Source organism: Clinocottus analis, unplaced genomic scaffold (assembly GCF_023055335.1).
Source record: "Clinocottus analis isolate CAN_PGR_092001 unplaced genomic scaffold, fCliAna1.0.p SCAF_28, whole genome shotgun sequence".
Lineage (NCBI taxonomy): Eukaryota > Metazoa > Chordata > Actinopteri > Perciformes > Cottidae > Clinocottus > Clinocottus analis.
In genome coordinates this window covers 1,920,092-1,935,437 of record NW_027176020.1, presented here as the reverse complement: position 1 = coordinate 1,935,437, position 15,346 = coordinate 1,920,092, and the positions used below count along the sequence as shown (strand labels likewise).

Below are 15,346 nucleotides of genomic sequence, written 5' to 3'. Positions count from 1 at the left end.
TTACTGTGATTGACAGCCAAATACTTCAAAATCTCTACTTAAAAAAACCCGTCAAAAAACATGGCGACGGCTAGATAACGGAATCACCGAACTCGAGGCTTCGGGTGACGTCACAATGTCCGCTTCTTATTCACAGTCTGTGGTAACACAACATCCCCGATGTCGCTCCAACAATCCAAAGAAACTTTAAGGGTCTCTCACAGAGTGGGAAGTAAAACAAACAAACAAACAAACAAACAGACCGACCTGTTTTCAGCTCCAGGTGGAGTTTGTCGGTGTCGGGGCTGAAGGGTCGAGTCAAGGTGATCCACATCAGGAAGGTCTGTCCTCTGCGGATCACAAAGCGGTCGCTCTGGTAGAGGTCCGTGCGGTGCTCCGTGCGGTTCTTCCCCGTTTTGCTCTTCATCAGGTCGACGGATTGCACTTTCAGGAGCAGGTCTGCGGGTCGGATGGGCCACACAGAAACCAGCACATGAGGGCTGAACCCGATCTCTGTTCATGACACAATCGGAAAAACTCTCTCGGTACGTCGCTTACCATCGAGCTGGCTGTCGACCGCCGGTTCCTCGTCCTTCTCCTCGTCCTTTTCCACCACCGGCTCCGGCTCGTCGTCGAACACCGTCAGCACGGTGTCGCTGAGGTCGTCGCCGGTGCCGCTTGGCTTGCGGCAGCAGCAGGGGCACGCCTTGCGAAGCCATTGCCGACACGCGCTCTCGCCCTCGCTCTCGTTTCTCTCCTGGCTCTCTTTCTCCGGGTCTTCCCCGGGTTCCAGACTGACGGAAGGAAACCGACCCACCGAGGATCTGTTCCGGAAGGAGTGCCTCGACGCCACGGGCATCCTGGAAGGAGAAGAAGGGAACGCCGTGAGGAAACCGAGGGGCACGCCATCCATTATTAGGCATGTAAGGCGCCATTTTTAAACCACCGCCTCTAAAAGGTTGTCTTTACATTAAGCTGATGCTTGCATCCGAAGCAACTTACATTTTTTGCTCTATACCGACACAGCAATTTGGGGTTAAGTGTCTTGCTCAAGAACACATTGACATTAACGAGCAGAGCCGGGGTTCAAACCACGGACCCTCTTGCTTGAAAGACGGGAATGCAAACCACTGAGCCAGTCGCCCTCCTAAACTTTGAAAAACGTTTTTTTATGGCAATACATTGTCTCACTGGGGCATGCTGGGGCTTAAAATGTGCATAAGCCTCCACTTTTCTGTATGATGTGTTTTTAGAAAAAGTGTGGGGTACAAGAAAGGCACCGGAAGCGGATATGTGAGAGAAAGAAAGAACAGTCTTTAAGAATAAATCGGGTCTCACCGTCGCTGTTTAGTGAGTAGAAATCATGCTAATGGCTACTACGATTTCCCTGAATCTTTTTTTTTTTGAGTTGATACAAGCGTCTGAATTGATTTGCTGCAACAAACAGCCTACCGTGTAAAAAAACACAGCCAATGTCTCCATCTGGTGGAGGGCGCTTGGTACTGCACTCGTCATAAAGGCATAGGCTTTCAAGACAGGCAAAAAGGATTAAAAAAGGGATTAAAAGTCAGGCAGTCTATGACGATATCGATGGCTGAAAAATCTTAAGAGATATTGGATTCAAACCAAATTACTGATATTTTCTCTGCATAACTTTTCTGTTCTTTTCTATCTGATCAATTACATTGCATGTGTAAATGTTGGAGGCAACATTGCCGTGGTTGTGAATGTGGCAACAACAGAATATTGTCAAAAGTCACGTGACTCCGATGCATCTTTAGTGTCACCTCCATAACCCTCCTCTCCACAAATCTACATTGCAGATATTTTGCCGATGCAACCTGTTTTCAGAGAGGAACAGAATAATCAATATTTATTTTCGTCCACTACTGTGGCAAATAAACTATCTGGAGTGCTTCCCCTCCGCTCTCAGAGAATCCTTCAGCGGGAAGGCTGCTCTCACGCCGCAAAACCACCGGGACTCATCTGGAGCCAATTCACCAACGCTGAATTACAATCTGATTTATTAAGTCAGTGAAAGCGTCCAGGAGGGTTTTTCTGGGGAGGTGAGCGCAACGTGCTCTGATTCACAACCATGCCGGGGTAAAAACACATTTTCCTGTGTAAGATCAAAAACACCGTGATTCGTCGGCGGAGATAAAAAATCTCATTTCTCAGAGTGTCGAAAGAATCTGAGCAGAAAATGCACGTGTTCTGCCAAACTTAAGCCGGGTGGATCGCTGCAAATCCATCTTATTTCCACCTGCATTTCCTTCTTGCCTCTCTCTCTCCGCTCAACTCACTTCAATCCGATTTGATTTGTCTTTTCCGGCGTCAAGAAACGCTTCGGAAACCCAGTGAAGACCCGCTCCCTCATGCACTTTGCATTCCTCGGCACCTCTGACAGAGTTTGCCGTGTGAGTCGATGAAGCAATAGCAGGACTGACAATGAGTCGGCTTCACATTCATATGCCAATGAAGTTTGGAGACAATACAATAAATCACATGCGACAAAATGTGTGAGGCAACATGTGTGAGGCAGGCTCACGATTGTGTGTCACATTTATTGTCGACAGATGAGGCTCAAAACTACGGAAGCTCATTTCCGCCACAGAAAAAAGTTATAATTTTGCCCCCCCCAAAAAAAGGAAAAAAATTGTCATTATTATGATTTAAAAAAAATATATATAGCAGTATTTTATGGAAGCTAATTTCCATATTTTTGTCATAAATATAACTATATTTAATTATGATTTTTTTGTGTCGTAATTATGACAAAAAAATTAATCATAATTATATATAATTATAATCAGGACAAAAAAAAATGAAAATGGGCTTCCATAAAAAACTGCTATGACCATAAAAAACTTAATCCACGACAACCGGATGAACATGCCGCCTATTACTGTGAGCGCATTAGGAGATGGCTTCAGCTCGGCTCATAGCATGAAACTAACTGAAAATAGAAAATAAATTATCCTTTATTAATCCCCTTGGAGAAATAATTCCCTACATTTAACCATCCTTAGTAATTAAGGAGTTCTGCCGTGAGGCGACAGCCGCCCTCAAACAACTCGGCTTCGGTTAAAATAAAAGATGAGATTTACTTCCGAGTTGCTTTCAATGAAGCGGTTGAAACAATAACTGTTTTACCTTTTCATTCATTCATTTTCACCTGCAGTGATTAGAAGAGGGACGCCTCCGCAGGTTGTGAAAGTTTTGCGGCGGGGTGCGGCGCCGCAAAAGTGTTTATCTGGGGAAATGAAATCCTCCACCAGCACCTGCCTCAGTGCCAAAGAATCCTTGGATGCTCCTCTGAGACGCCGACAGCTGAACCCGCTGTGAAGAGAGACGTTCCCAAAGAACTCACCACGCAGCGCAGACTTTCCTCTGGCTCCCTCGGGGCCTGGACGGCATCCTGACACGCCAAAATGATCCCACTGATCAGATCTACAGATAAGACGTCAAACTCCTGTTCTGAAGAGTGAAGCCAACTCTGAAGCGTCTTAAAGCTGCATTCTCTCTCCTGACCACCAGGGGGCTACTCCTCTGGTTGTATAGAAGTCTATGCTTCATGTGTTGAAGCTGCATTCTCTCTCCTGACCACCAGGGGGCGACTCCTCTGGTTGTATAGAAGTCTATGCTTCATGTGTTAAAGCTGCATTCTCTCTCCTGACCACCAGGGGGCGACTCCTCTGGTTGTATAGAAGTCTATGCTTCATGTGTTAAAGCTGCATTCTCTCTCCTGACCACCAGGGGGCGACTCCTCTGGTTGTATAGAAGTCTATGCTTCATGTGTTAAAGCTGCATTCTCTCTCCTGACCACCAAGGGGCGACTCCTCTGGTTGTATAGAAGTCTATGCTTCTTGTGTTGAAGCTGCATTCTCTCTCCTGACCACCAGGGGGCGACTCCTCCGGTTGTATAGAAGTCTATGCTTCATGTGTTAAAGCTGCATTCTCTCTACTTTCGACTCCTATGGTTGTATAGAAGTCTATGCTTCATGTCTTAAAGCTGCACTCTCTCTTCTGACCACCAGGGGGCGACTCCTCTGGTTGTATAGAAGTCTATACTTCATGTGTTAAAGCTGCATTCTCTCTCCTGACCACCAGGGGGCGACTCCTCTGGTTGTATAGAAGTCTATATAAGTGACTCTACTTCTCTCTTGATGTATTCCCTCAGTAAACATTGTAAACATGAGTTTATGTCTCAATCTCTAGTTTCTAGTCTTCTTCTATACAGCGTGATGTTCATTTAGTACATTATGGTCATTTAGAGTCAAACAGACCATAAGGCAGGGGACGCTTTAGGGGCGGGGCTACCAGGTGATTGACAGGTTGCTTCAAAACAGCGGTCCATAATGTCCATGTTAAATGTGATAGAAAAAATGTGTTAAAGAAAGTTCCTCCTCATGACGTCAGCGGCAAGTTAAATAATAATATACTTCCATATGTTCTTATGGTCTTTACCACGAGGAGCGTGGCGAGCGCTACACTCATGACCCGCCGCCTCGGGGCCGTTCAAACACAACAAGGAGGGAAACGAAAAGCGCTTCACTGAGAATTCAACACACAAGACGGTGACTTCACATTTGACCTCTGAGCCGGGAAACGCAAACACGTTTTGCCTCTTTTTAATGTCAGACAAATATCGATCGCGCCATCAAACCGGCTGGAGACTAGATGCAGCTGGAGGTCACAGGTGAGAGGTCGCATGTTCTAGTTGGAGGAAACGGATCCCTCCCAGTCACACGTTGGGATGAGCAGAATAAGTCTTGACATGCAGAACAAATCCGTCTCATATTTACACCCTTTTTTTTTCTCTCCTACTGTAAATCCAGTGAGCTGGTTTGGGCATGAACTCTCTGCTCACTGGAGAAGTTGTTGCATGTGAGACAATATAAAGTCAGCAGGCTGCACACACACACACACACCCACACACACCCACACACACACACACAGACACACACCCACACACACACACACAGACACACACCCACACACACACACACAGACACACACCCACACACACACACACACACAGACAGACAGACACACGCTGGTTCAAACTCACGTAGTTCCAGCAGAAGAAGAAGAGGTGAGACTGTAGAATGGAGGAAGCTCTTCTGGTGCGTCTTTGCGCGTCTTTTGTGTGTCGTTGTGTGTCGTTGTGTGTGTTTGTGCGCCTCCTCCTCTACATACTTGTGGGCTGAGCCGGTGAGGCCACGCCCTCCCGCTGCACCGACAGCAGTCGGGTCACGTCTCGGCAGCCCGAGCCGTCACCAAAAGTCACATTTAGTGAACAGAAGTCTGATATTTCATGATCATAATCATAAATATATGATCACTCTGGACAATTTAGAGTCCAATTAACCTGCATGTCTTTGGACTGTGTGTGTGTGTGTGTGTGTGTGTGTCCCACGCTGCCACGATGGAGAACGTGCAGCCTCCACACAGAAGTCCCGCCCACTTTAAAGAGCCGATGAGTGACATTAACACACTGATGAAGACTCTGCAGGTGAAGAGGGTAAAATAATGAAGTCATCGATTTCACCCTACAACTTCACCACTTCATCACTGGCATGAAGAGATGCATTTATTGTATTGCAAGTTGTATGACATGTTTTGTTTAAATATGCAAATGAGGCATTAAGTAACAATAACTTCAGATGCAAACAGACGTTAAATAAATGTTTTCGTTCCACGAGAATGAAAGAAGACGAGTTATGAAAGAAAAATACACAAAAATCTATAAATTGACCAGCGCAATTATTTGAGCAGTCATCATTTTTGCAGTATTAGTCTCACTCACTCATTTATTAAACGTTAAATTCTATCAAATGAAGGTGAAATAAATCAAACGGTGGTTTGTCAGCCGACAGAAGAGGTGTAAAAGTAACACAAAGCGTGACGACAATAGTTCAAATTGTTGAAATATCTCAGTGAGTCACGACGACGAGACTGAAGCAGCAGAGTGGAACTCAGCCGTGGACGAGCTTCCTCCGTCTGTGTGGGCGGAGCCACTCCGACTGGTCCAGTGGCTTTCAGACCAACTAAAAGCTCGTGTTTCACAACATGGAGGGACACTGAATACGTGTCGGGCGTGCCGTGAATATTTCTGAGATGTCATTTAGAAACGGGAAAATAAAAGAAACAAAAGCGGTGGATTTACTACCTGCACCTTCAGCGCCCTGAGTCATGGTCTCCACCATAACACCGCCCAGGAAAGCATCGCGGGTTTTGGCGTTGTCTTTCTCTCCAGCACACTTTGGTTTCTGATGACACGACGGACGTCCTCCATCATCCTCAGTCTGTTTGGCGCTCGTGAAGAAGAAGTCCTGAAACCTGGACACGAGTCAGCGATTTGTTCGTCTCAACGTGTTTGAATGCGTCTTTGTGTTTAACGCGAGATGAAGAGACTTCAACCTTCTGTTCTCTGATATAAAACAGGGAAAACTCCTCTTCTCCGCTTTTCTGTGTCTTAAGAAGGAACAAAAAGAGTCTAGAGGAGACGACCAAGCGTCCTCACTAGGACACTAGTACTCTTTTAGCTTAGTAGAGGAGATGTGAGGTCATGTGACCCTGTGGAGTTCCTCTATAAGCTAACATGAGGTCATGTGACCTGGTGGAGTTCCTCTATTACATGAGGTCATGTGACCTGGTGGAGTTCCTCTATAAGCTAACATGAGGTCATGTGACCTGGTGGAGTTCCTCTATAAGCTAACATGAGGTCATGTGACCTGGTGGAGTTCCTCTATAAGCTAACATGAGGTCATGTGACCTGGTGGAGTTCCTCTATAACATGAAGTCATGTGACCTGGTGGAGTTCCTCTATAACATGAGGTCATGTGACCTGGTGGAGTTCCTCTATTACATGAGGTCATGTGACCTGGTGGAGTTCCTCTATTACATGAGGTCATGTGACCTGGTGGAGTTCCTCTGTAACATGAGGTCATGTGACCATGCTAGATTAGCGCTACCGTTTTGCTAGTTAATTTAATATAATTGTTCTATATTTTGTGCATTTTTGTGCGTAACCTGCATGTACAAATGCAGGTGTTGCCAAATAATTTCATAAAGCATCCATCCATCTATTTATTGGAGGCGCTAACTTCCTGTTACCTCTGCAGAACTCTACTAGCACCGACCCGCTAACCGTCAGCATGCTAACGTTGTTCCTCTTCAGCTGAAAAGCGTTAAACATCTTGTTGTTTCCCTTTGTGAGTGTGTGTGTGGTGGTATTTATTTATCTTTTAAATTCCATTTCAGGTGACTTGGACCTGGTCCGACACTCCCAGGGGGCGGGGCTTCTTCAGAGTAACGAACTTAATTCGACACGATGTCGCAAAGCCGAGTATTTCTCAAGAAAAAACGTAACCGACGGTTGATTCATGCGACCGAGACGCACCTAGTGAACCGCCTCCTGAGCGGCACTAAGCTGCATTCAGGGAAAACCTGTCAAAAAACAACAAGAGGCGTGTTGTTTGTTTCTTTTGGAAGGCAGTGACACAATGTGTGCTGTTTTATTAGTGGACCTGTGACTTACTGTGCAACAGTAGAGTGTCATATATTAAACGCTTTACACAACAATAAACAAAAGGAGTGCACTATGAGATGCTCTGGACGCTAAGTTAGTTACACAGAAGCCTGATTTCCCAAAATCAAACCGTTTTCAGGCTCATAGAAGCAACAAGCCGGTCAATTTACTCCATTTTTTTTAACGCATGCACGTGTTGCAGAGGACATCCGCAGACTCACAATCTACACACTTTGCTGAAGGTGTTTCCTCCTCTGACAGGAGCCCCGAGGGCATCGGGCCTCCAGACCCTCAGAGGGGGGGCGGGAGGAGGATCTGAGTGATTGACAGTCTCCTCGAAGACAAGCGGAACCCACTGAGAAGAGAAAAACACCCATTTGCTCCTTTCACACACACTCACACACACTCACACACTCAGAGCAGGAGGTCCGTGACGGAGGGCAGCAGCGCCGCCAGCTCCGCCTCCACGCCGGCCAGCTGAGTGACGGGGTTGCCGCGCAGGTCGAGGCGCTTCAGCCCCGGGCAGGACGCCAGCGGCTGGAGGGACGCCAGCGTGGAGATGTCTGGAGGTTTTTGGGTTAAAGGAGACGAACAGAAAAACAACAACAAGGCGGGCGCTGCCGGGGTGCGTTCCATTTCGGAGGAGATGGAGAACGGTGACACCCGCGTGGCGAATAGGACGCCGGGATGCGAATTAATTCGGCTAAATATAAATTTAAAAAAAAACCTGCGCGAGAAGGCACGGCGCTGCAAATTATGATTCAACGGGAAAGAAGACGGAGAAGGTGAAGCACGACGACTCCTCTTGAGGGAGGCGAAGCGTGAAGGAGAGAAGAGAGCAGCAAAGTGGCTTCTTCTTCTTCCTCCTAATTAAAAAATACACAGGTGAAAACAACAACATTACTCTGACGCTGACGCGTCTGCGTGAGCGAAGTGATGTTCTGCTGCAGGAGGTATTTCAGGATCTCCAACAGTTTAAGTGAACACTGTCTTTAGAGTATCTTCACACACCAGGGTCCATTCACAAAAGCAGCATTTTTACCTCTCGGAACAAAAGGAGCTGCTGGTCTACCGCCGCACGGATCGGTTTATTAGTTTGTTGTTGTGAGACTTTAGTGGATCAGAATGAACCTTTTTAAAACATCCAAAAGTCTCGTGACAACATAAACACAGTAGCAGGTGATGCAGCAACAGGGCAGCAGCTCCAGAGCTCTGAGAGGTTAAATCAGTGTTTCTGTGAATGGAGTCTGGTGTGAGAGCAGAGACAACAGCTTCAGATCAGTCAGAAAGGTGTCTGACATCAAGGAGACGAGGTGAAGATATTTTAAATACTCATTTGGGGTTCATACGCCTGCTGGAAAAGAGGTGCAGGAGGCTGTTAGCTGCTTCTGCTGCAGTAAAACTCGGTACTGTCCCTTTAAATGACCTCTTTCCTGACGTAGAGTAAACGAACAACACCTGACTAAGTAAAATATTATATCGAATGCATGAAAATAACTTCTAAACATCGCACAAATGAATGAATAAAATGCCAGCGTGAGGATACTGTTGTTCCTCAAGAGGACTTCCTCCAGTTTGGGGAGGTGATAAACTCCCTCCAGGCTTTCTATGGAGTTATCGTCGACCTCCAGGACCTGCAGGGGGAACAGAAAGAAGTTTAATCAAACGCGTCGCAGAATAAAAACTTATCTTTCCTCCCGATCGTCTCCCCGCTGGAGGGAAATTGTGAAAGTGACGGACGTGTGACGGGATGGTTATCACCTGCAGGCAGCGCAGCATGGCGAACTGAGGAGGCAGCCGCTGCAGCTGATTGGACGACAGGTTGATGTGGGTGACCAGCAGCAGCTGGTCCAGGTGGCACAATGTAGTCAGCTTCTGTCGGGGAAAAGAAGAAGGAAACAAATCATGAAAAACACCAACAAGTCGATTCCGTTCATTTGCGTCACTCTGGACCGACCTTGCCCGACAGACTGAAGACGCGCACTTCAGCGTACTCCATCTTCAGGATGGTGTTCTCGATCATGAACTTGCTGCACAGGTCGGCGTAATAAGCCGAGCGCATGGAGTCCACTTCCTGAGGGGGGAAGGAGGAAGTCAGAAATCTCATTTCCTGCTCGGTGCGAGGCGGCGCGGCGGTGTTGTGGGAGACTCACCCTGAGCGTCTGGAAGTGAGCGAGCGTCTCCTTCTCGTATCCCAGAGGGTCCAGCGCCCTCATGAGGAGGATGATGGTCAGTAAACACCCTGCAAAGGACGAGCAGAGGTCAGCGCGCGCAGCTCGTGTGTGGAGGAGGAGGAAAGCTCGAGAGCACGCGACGCCTCTGAAGTGCACGCACACTTGTTGAGCGGCTCCAGCTCCTGCAGCTGGTTGCAGGACTGCAGCTCCGACTGCAGCACCGAGGTCTTCTCCACGGAGAGCTCGCTCCTGCAGGACGCAAAGAGCGCACTCGTTACTCTGGACGGATGAACCGGGTCTGCAGACAGAGTGTAACGCCGCCTCGTTCCTCCTCATGGATACTGAGCAGCCATTTCAGACCGTAGAGTCCAGATTATTATTATTTTTTCCTTTTATTTGTTGCCATAATTTATACACATAAATATACACACATGCACATAAATATACACACATTTATATACATTTATACACTGCATAAGAAAAGCATGAACATCATGAGTACCTGAAGAGTTCCTGATCTGTAGCAGAGTCCCGACACCAACTCTCAGTCCGGCCTGCGGAGGTTAAAGAGTTCAAAGTTAAAGAGTTAAAAGTTAAAGAGTTAAAAGGTTAAAGAGTTAAAAGTTAAAGAGGTAAAAGTTAAAGAGTTAAAAGTTAAAGAGTTAAAAGGTTAAAGAGTTGAAGAGTTAAAGAGTTAAAAGTTAAAGGTTAAAGAGTTAAAAGTTGAAGAGTTAAAGAGTTAAAAGGTTAAAGAGTTAAAAGTTAAAGAGTTAAAAGTTAATGAGTTAAAAGGTTAAAGAGTTAAAGAGTTAAAAGTTAAAGCGTTAAAAGGTTGAAGAGTTAAAAGTTGAAGAGTTAAAGCTTTCAAAGTTGGAGAGTTAAAAGTTGAAGAGTTCCAGAGTTAAAAAGGTAAACAGTTAAAGAGTTAAAAGGTTAAAGAGTTAAAAGGTTAAAGAGTTAAAGATTTAAAAGTTGGAGAGTTAAAAGTTGAAGAGTTAAAAGGTTAAAGAGTTAAAGAGTTAAAAGTTGAAGAGTTCCAGAGTTAAAAAGGTAAAGAGTTAAAGAGTTAAAAGGTTAAAGAGTTGAAGAGTTAAAGAGTTAAAAGTTGGAGAGTTAAAAGGTTAAAGAGTTAAAAGTTGGAGAGTTAAAAGGTTAAAGAGTTAAAAGGTTAAAGAGTCAAAAGTTCTAGAGTTGACAGCGTGACGTTGCCTGCGGCCTCAAGATGGCCGCCGCCTCACCCGTGTACAGAGCACAGTCTCTGTGCGTGTGCTTCTCCATCCAGTGCACCGTCAGGTTGTGCTCGGTGCTGATGTCACTGATCGTTCCAGGAGGAAGCTCACAGGTCTGAGCCGGGGTCAAGGGTCAACGGTTTATTTCATACAACACACACACACACACACACACACACACACACTAAAATAAAAATAAAAAATCGGATTTTGCCAAATAGACACAGAGTCTCAGAGTGAAGAGCACGGATGGAAACGTGCAGCAGCTGTGATGAAGAACCGTACGACACGTGAAATCACAACCACCACAGCCGGTTGGCATGACAACGGATGTGTTTCAAAGAGCAAAATCCAATAAATGCTTTTAGTCGAACACAAAGACACAAAGACACGAGGAACACACTCCTGTCTTTGTGTAACATCCTGTTCATGTGAGGAAGATGGAGAGAGTGTGTACAAATTATGTATGTATATATATATATATATATATATATATATATATATATATATATGAAGAAGAAGAAAAGAAGAACAAGAAGAAGAAAAAAGAAGAAAAAGAAGAAGAAGATGAAGAAGAAGAGAAAAAAGAAGAAAAAGAAGAAAAAAAGAACAAGAAGAAAAAAAAAAGAAAAAGAAGAAGAAAAAAAAAAAGAAGAAGAAGAAGAAGAAGAAGAACCTGGACAGGAATTCCTGCTGAGGCACCGGCATCTCAACATCAACATCAACATCAACAACAACAACAACAACAACAACAACAACAACAACAACAGCAGCAGGTCAGGATACCCACACGGCGCTGTGTTTGAGTCGCGGGTGAACGCTCCTCCACTCCGCCCTCTGAGGTTTCCCGTCCAGCACCAGCATCAAGCCGCCGGACTTCACGGGGAAGAGAACGGAGCGATGGAACAGCGTGAGGACGAGGAAACGGCTTCACGGCACGGAAAAATAAACAAATAAACAAATAAACAAATAAACGAGTCGCTCACGTTGACGGGCCGGGAGAACGCCACGGAAACGCTCTCGTCGTCGCGGCTGACGAACACGCAGCTGATCATCTCCTCGCGCTCCGCTGGGGAGAAAGAACACAGACACACACACACACACACACACACACACACACACACACACACACACACACACAACTGTTAAAACAAAGCGTACGTATGTGCGTTAAGTGTGCGCGTGCGGTCTGGAGGACTCACCGCGGCCGAGCAGCCAGCGGTAGTAGAACCAGGCGCTCTGGTCGTTGGGGTCGGTGAAGAAAGCGTTCTGCACGAGCTCGTACTCTGGAAGATGAAGAAAAGAAAAGCTGGAATTATTCATGATGAATGTGTGTAATAGTACACACATTGTGTACTTATACAGCCCTCAGGCCTTGACCTCTGACCCCCGTGCTCATGTCGCGTTCATGTCGATTGTGGGTTATTATATTTATATATGTTTAGTTTTAACTCCTTGACTTTAAACTTCTTAACACTGTGTATAAATGTCACATTGCTATGAATTGTGGGTAATTCCCTTTTGAGCAAAGTCTGCAGAAATGGGGCCTGACAGAAATATTCGAAAGAGGGCTCAAAAACAACTAAACCCTCCTAACGAGACGGTGCAAAGCGTCACACTGCCCCCTGTCTGCGGCCCTGAGGCACTGCGCCGCCGAGCCGGCGTTCACCTTTGAGGAGCTGCTCCTCGCAGACGCGATGGGAGGCGGTCTGCGGGGAAGGAGGCGGGGAGGCGCGGAGGGGAGAAGGAGGAGCAGCGGGAGGAGGCGGCGCCGGCGGCTCGGGGGACTCCGGGTGCAGCAGCGGCAGCAGCGTGCTGCGGTAGTGCCAGCTGGAGTAGTTGGAGAAGTTGGAGCCGATGAGGCGGTCGGTGAACGCCAGCTCCTGGTCGACGGGAACGCCGGACATCTTCACCACCACACGCCGGTAATCCCAGCAATGGACTGGGAGGAGGAAGAGGAAGAGGAGGAGGGAGAGAGCAGGAAGTGAGTAAAGACATCAGATCTGAATGAGCTTCCTTCTCCTTCCCGCTCGCCTCCGTTGCTCACAGTTGCGGTCGTCCAGACTCAGGCAGCGGTCGCACAGGCTGAGCTCTCGGGTCCAGTCAGGCCGAGGCAGGCGGGTGGAGACCCAGCCCCGGTGGTGCCAGCTGCCGTACGACTTGGGGTTCACCTTCAGGCAAGACTCCAGGAAGGACAGCTCGGCCTCGTAAATCTTCTGCATTTCGTCCTCGTCCCTAGAGAGCCAACAGAAAAAGACACACAATCGTCTCCGTCACGTCTCCGGTGATTTTCCCCGTTTTAAAAATCTGTGACGCGTTCGCGGGGTCGCGCTCTGACTTCACGGTCTCCAGGTGCATCAGGGTCTCTCTCCTGTAGTTCCACAGGGTCCCGAAGTCCGGGTTGGCCGAGAGGAGCTGCTGGGTGACCTGGAGGGCGTCCTCATCCTGGACGCCCTCTTTCCTCTGGAAGAGTCAGAGAGACGGACGGTGAGAAATGAGCACAGGAACCAAACCAACAGGACTTCATCTTCAGTAACAACAACGACCTTAGAGAAGCAGGCGTCACGTGCGGCCACGTAGACCTTCAGCTTCTTCTCCCGCTCCTTCCTCTTCTCCTCCTCCTGCTGGGCGGTCGACTTCACCTTCACTCGGCCGTGCTGTCCAGAGAAACAACAACAACAACAACAACAGAGTAATAATCACTGCAGGAGACATTCATTTAGCATTTAGTTATTTTACTCACAACAATTATTATGTTTGCTTATTTAGTTCAGTTTTTTTTTTTTTGCCTTTTCCTCTTAATAGTTTTGTGTTTTGTTTGCTTTTAGTTTGTTTGTTTTACAGGTATTGTTAGCTTTTTGGATTGTTCTTATGTTTATATAAGGTTATATACAAGAGGAAGCAGGTAAGGGACCAGCATGCACCTGGGTGGAACTATGTTGTTTTCTTTTTACCAGAGCAGGAGACACTACAATCCCACCATGCACAATATGAACCACTACATGCACAATATGAACCACTACATGCACAATATGAATCATTACATGCACAATATGAATCATTAAATGCACAATATGAACCACTACATGCACAATATGAATTATAACATGCACAATATGAATCATAACATGCACAATATGAACCACTACATGCACAATATGAATCATAACATGCACAATATGAACCATTACATGCACAATATGAATCATAACATGCACAATATGAACCACTACATGCACAATATGAACCACTACATGCACAATATGAATCATAACATGCACAATATGAACCACCACAGTGAATAAGCATATCTCAGCATTGCATTGAGCCAGTGACACATCTCTTACCATCCTTCCTGTTTGTGCAGAAGACTATGTCCTCCCAAAAAAGATCTGTTTGAGATGGAAAAAGAGCAATTATATTCAGGTCCACGTTATTAATAACGTATTAATATATGTTTAAATATTGAGTGAAAACACTGCAGTTAGCAGCCTCGTTAGCCCCGTGTCCAGTCAACAACACTGGGCTGAAGGAGCAGAACTACAGTCGCCTCCGACGATAATGTATTTATATTTATAAAATATAATTTTTTTATGACGCACGAGCACCAGCCGCCGCGCGGTTTACATCACGAGACACTCACCTGGTCGGTTGTTTCCTCGGCTCGTCGTGTGAGAGTGTGTATCGGGTGTAGTTTGATTTGTCGTGTCACTATCGGGCTTTCCGACAACTACAAGTATTCACTTCCGGCTCAGGGAATGTACGTCACAAGAGCGCGTCATTTCGCGACAGCGTGTGATTTCTTTGTCGCCCTCTGGTGGAATGAACGGCGAACAGCAGCAACGCGCATAATACGTTGTTAAGACAGCCAGGACTGACTTCAAAATAAGAGCACACTTCCGGTGGATAAAACACTGTATTCAAAGGATATTTTGTATTTCTATTGTGTGAATATATATGTATACATAATAACGACAGCATGACACCTTGGAAGGTACCTCTTGCAATATCAGGACATCGTGATTTCAAAATAAAAGGTCTAGAAAATCACATTAAAGAGCCAATGTGTCTCAAATTTCAGATTATATTTGAAAGGAAATTATCCATGGTTAACAAACTTCACTTCAAATTAATATTAGAGCACCTCGAGATGTCACTCAGCGACAATCAGGACATTCTGATGTTGAATTACAAAATAAGAGCCCTTTAAAAATCTCCATGAGCTGACTTCAAATCAATCATGCGACAAATTATAAGTACTTTTTGTACTTTGAGTATATTTTGATACTAATACTTTTGTACTTTTACTAATGCTTTTAAATGCAGCTCTTTCAGTTCTAACTGAATATTTCTACCATTAATATTATACTTTTACTTCAGAGAAATATAGGAATACTTCTTCTTCCTACTGCTACAAGGTATAAATTATA

The 15,346-nt window shown here is 45.9% G+C and overlaps 2 protein-coding genes across 2 annotated transcripts in view; both read right to left on the bottom strand.

Annotated features, from left to right (window-relative positions):
- LOC137795510 (protein-glutamine gamma-glutamyltransferase K-like) overlaps positions 1–838 on the bottom strand; it is a 12,952-nt gene extending 12,114 nt beyond the window's left edge. Inside the window, exons 1-2 of the mRNA XM_068593033.1 lie at positions 538–838; positions 247–438 (exon numbers count right to left, since the gene is read on the bottom strand). Of these exons, the coding sequence (XP_068449134.1) occupies positions 247–438; positions 538–838 (493 nt within the window). The remainder of the gene's footprint in view (positions 1–246; positions 439–537) is intronic.
- A 6,638-nt stretch (positions 839–7,476) lies between these two features.
- rabggta (Rab geranylgeranyltransferase subunit alpha) lies at positions 7,477–14,665 on the bottom strand. Its single transcript, XM_068592986.1, has 17 exons — positions 14,560–14,665; positions 14,264–14,308; positions 13,463–13,573; positions 13,255–13,379; positions 12,964–13,151; positions 12,586–12,858; positions 12,119–12,202; positions 11,903–11,985; positions 11,703–11,792; positions 10,926–11,031; positions 10,190–10,241; positions 9,848–9,936; positions 9,667–9,755; positions 9,471–9,587; positions 9,275–9,388; positions 9,060–9,147; positions 7,477–8,076 (listed from the first exon to the last, which is right to left on the bottom strand). The coding sequence occupies exons 2-17, from the start codon at positions 14,264–14,266 to the stop codon at positions 7,928–7,930; spliced, it is 1,761 nt and encodes a 586-aa protein (XP_068449087.1). The 5' UTR covers positions 14,267–14,308; positions 14,560–14,665; the 3' UTR covers positions 7,477–7,927.
- Positions 14,666–15,346: the final 681 nt, after the last annotated feature.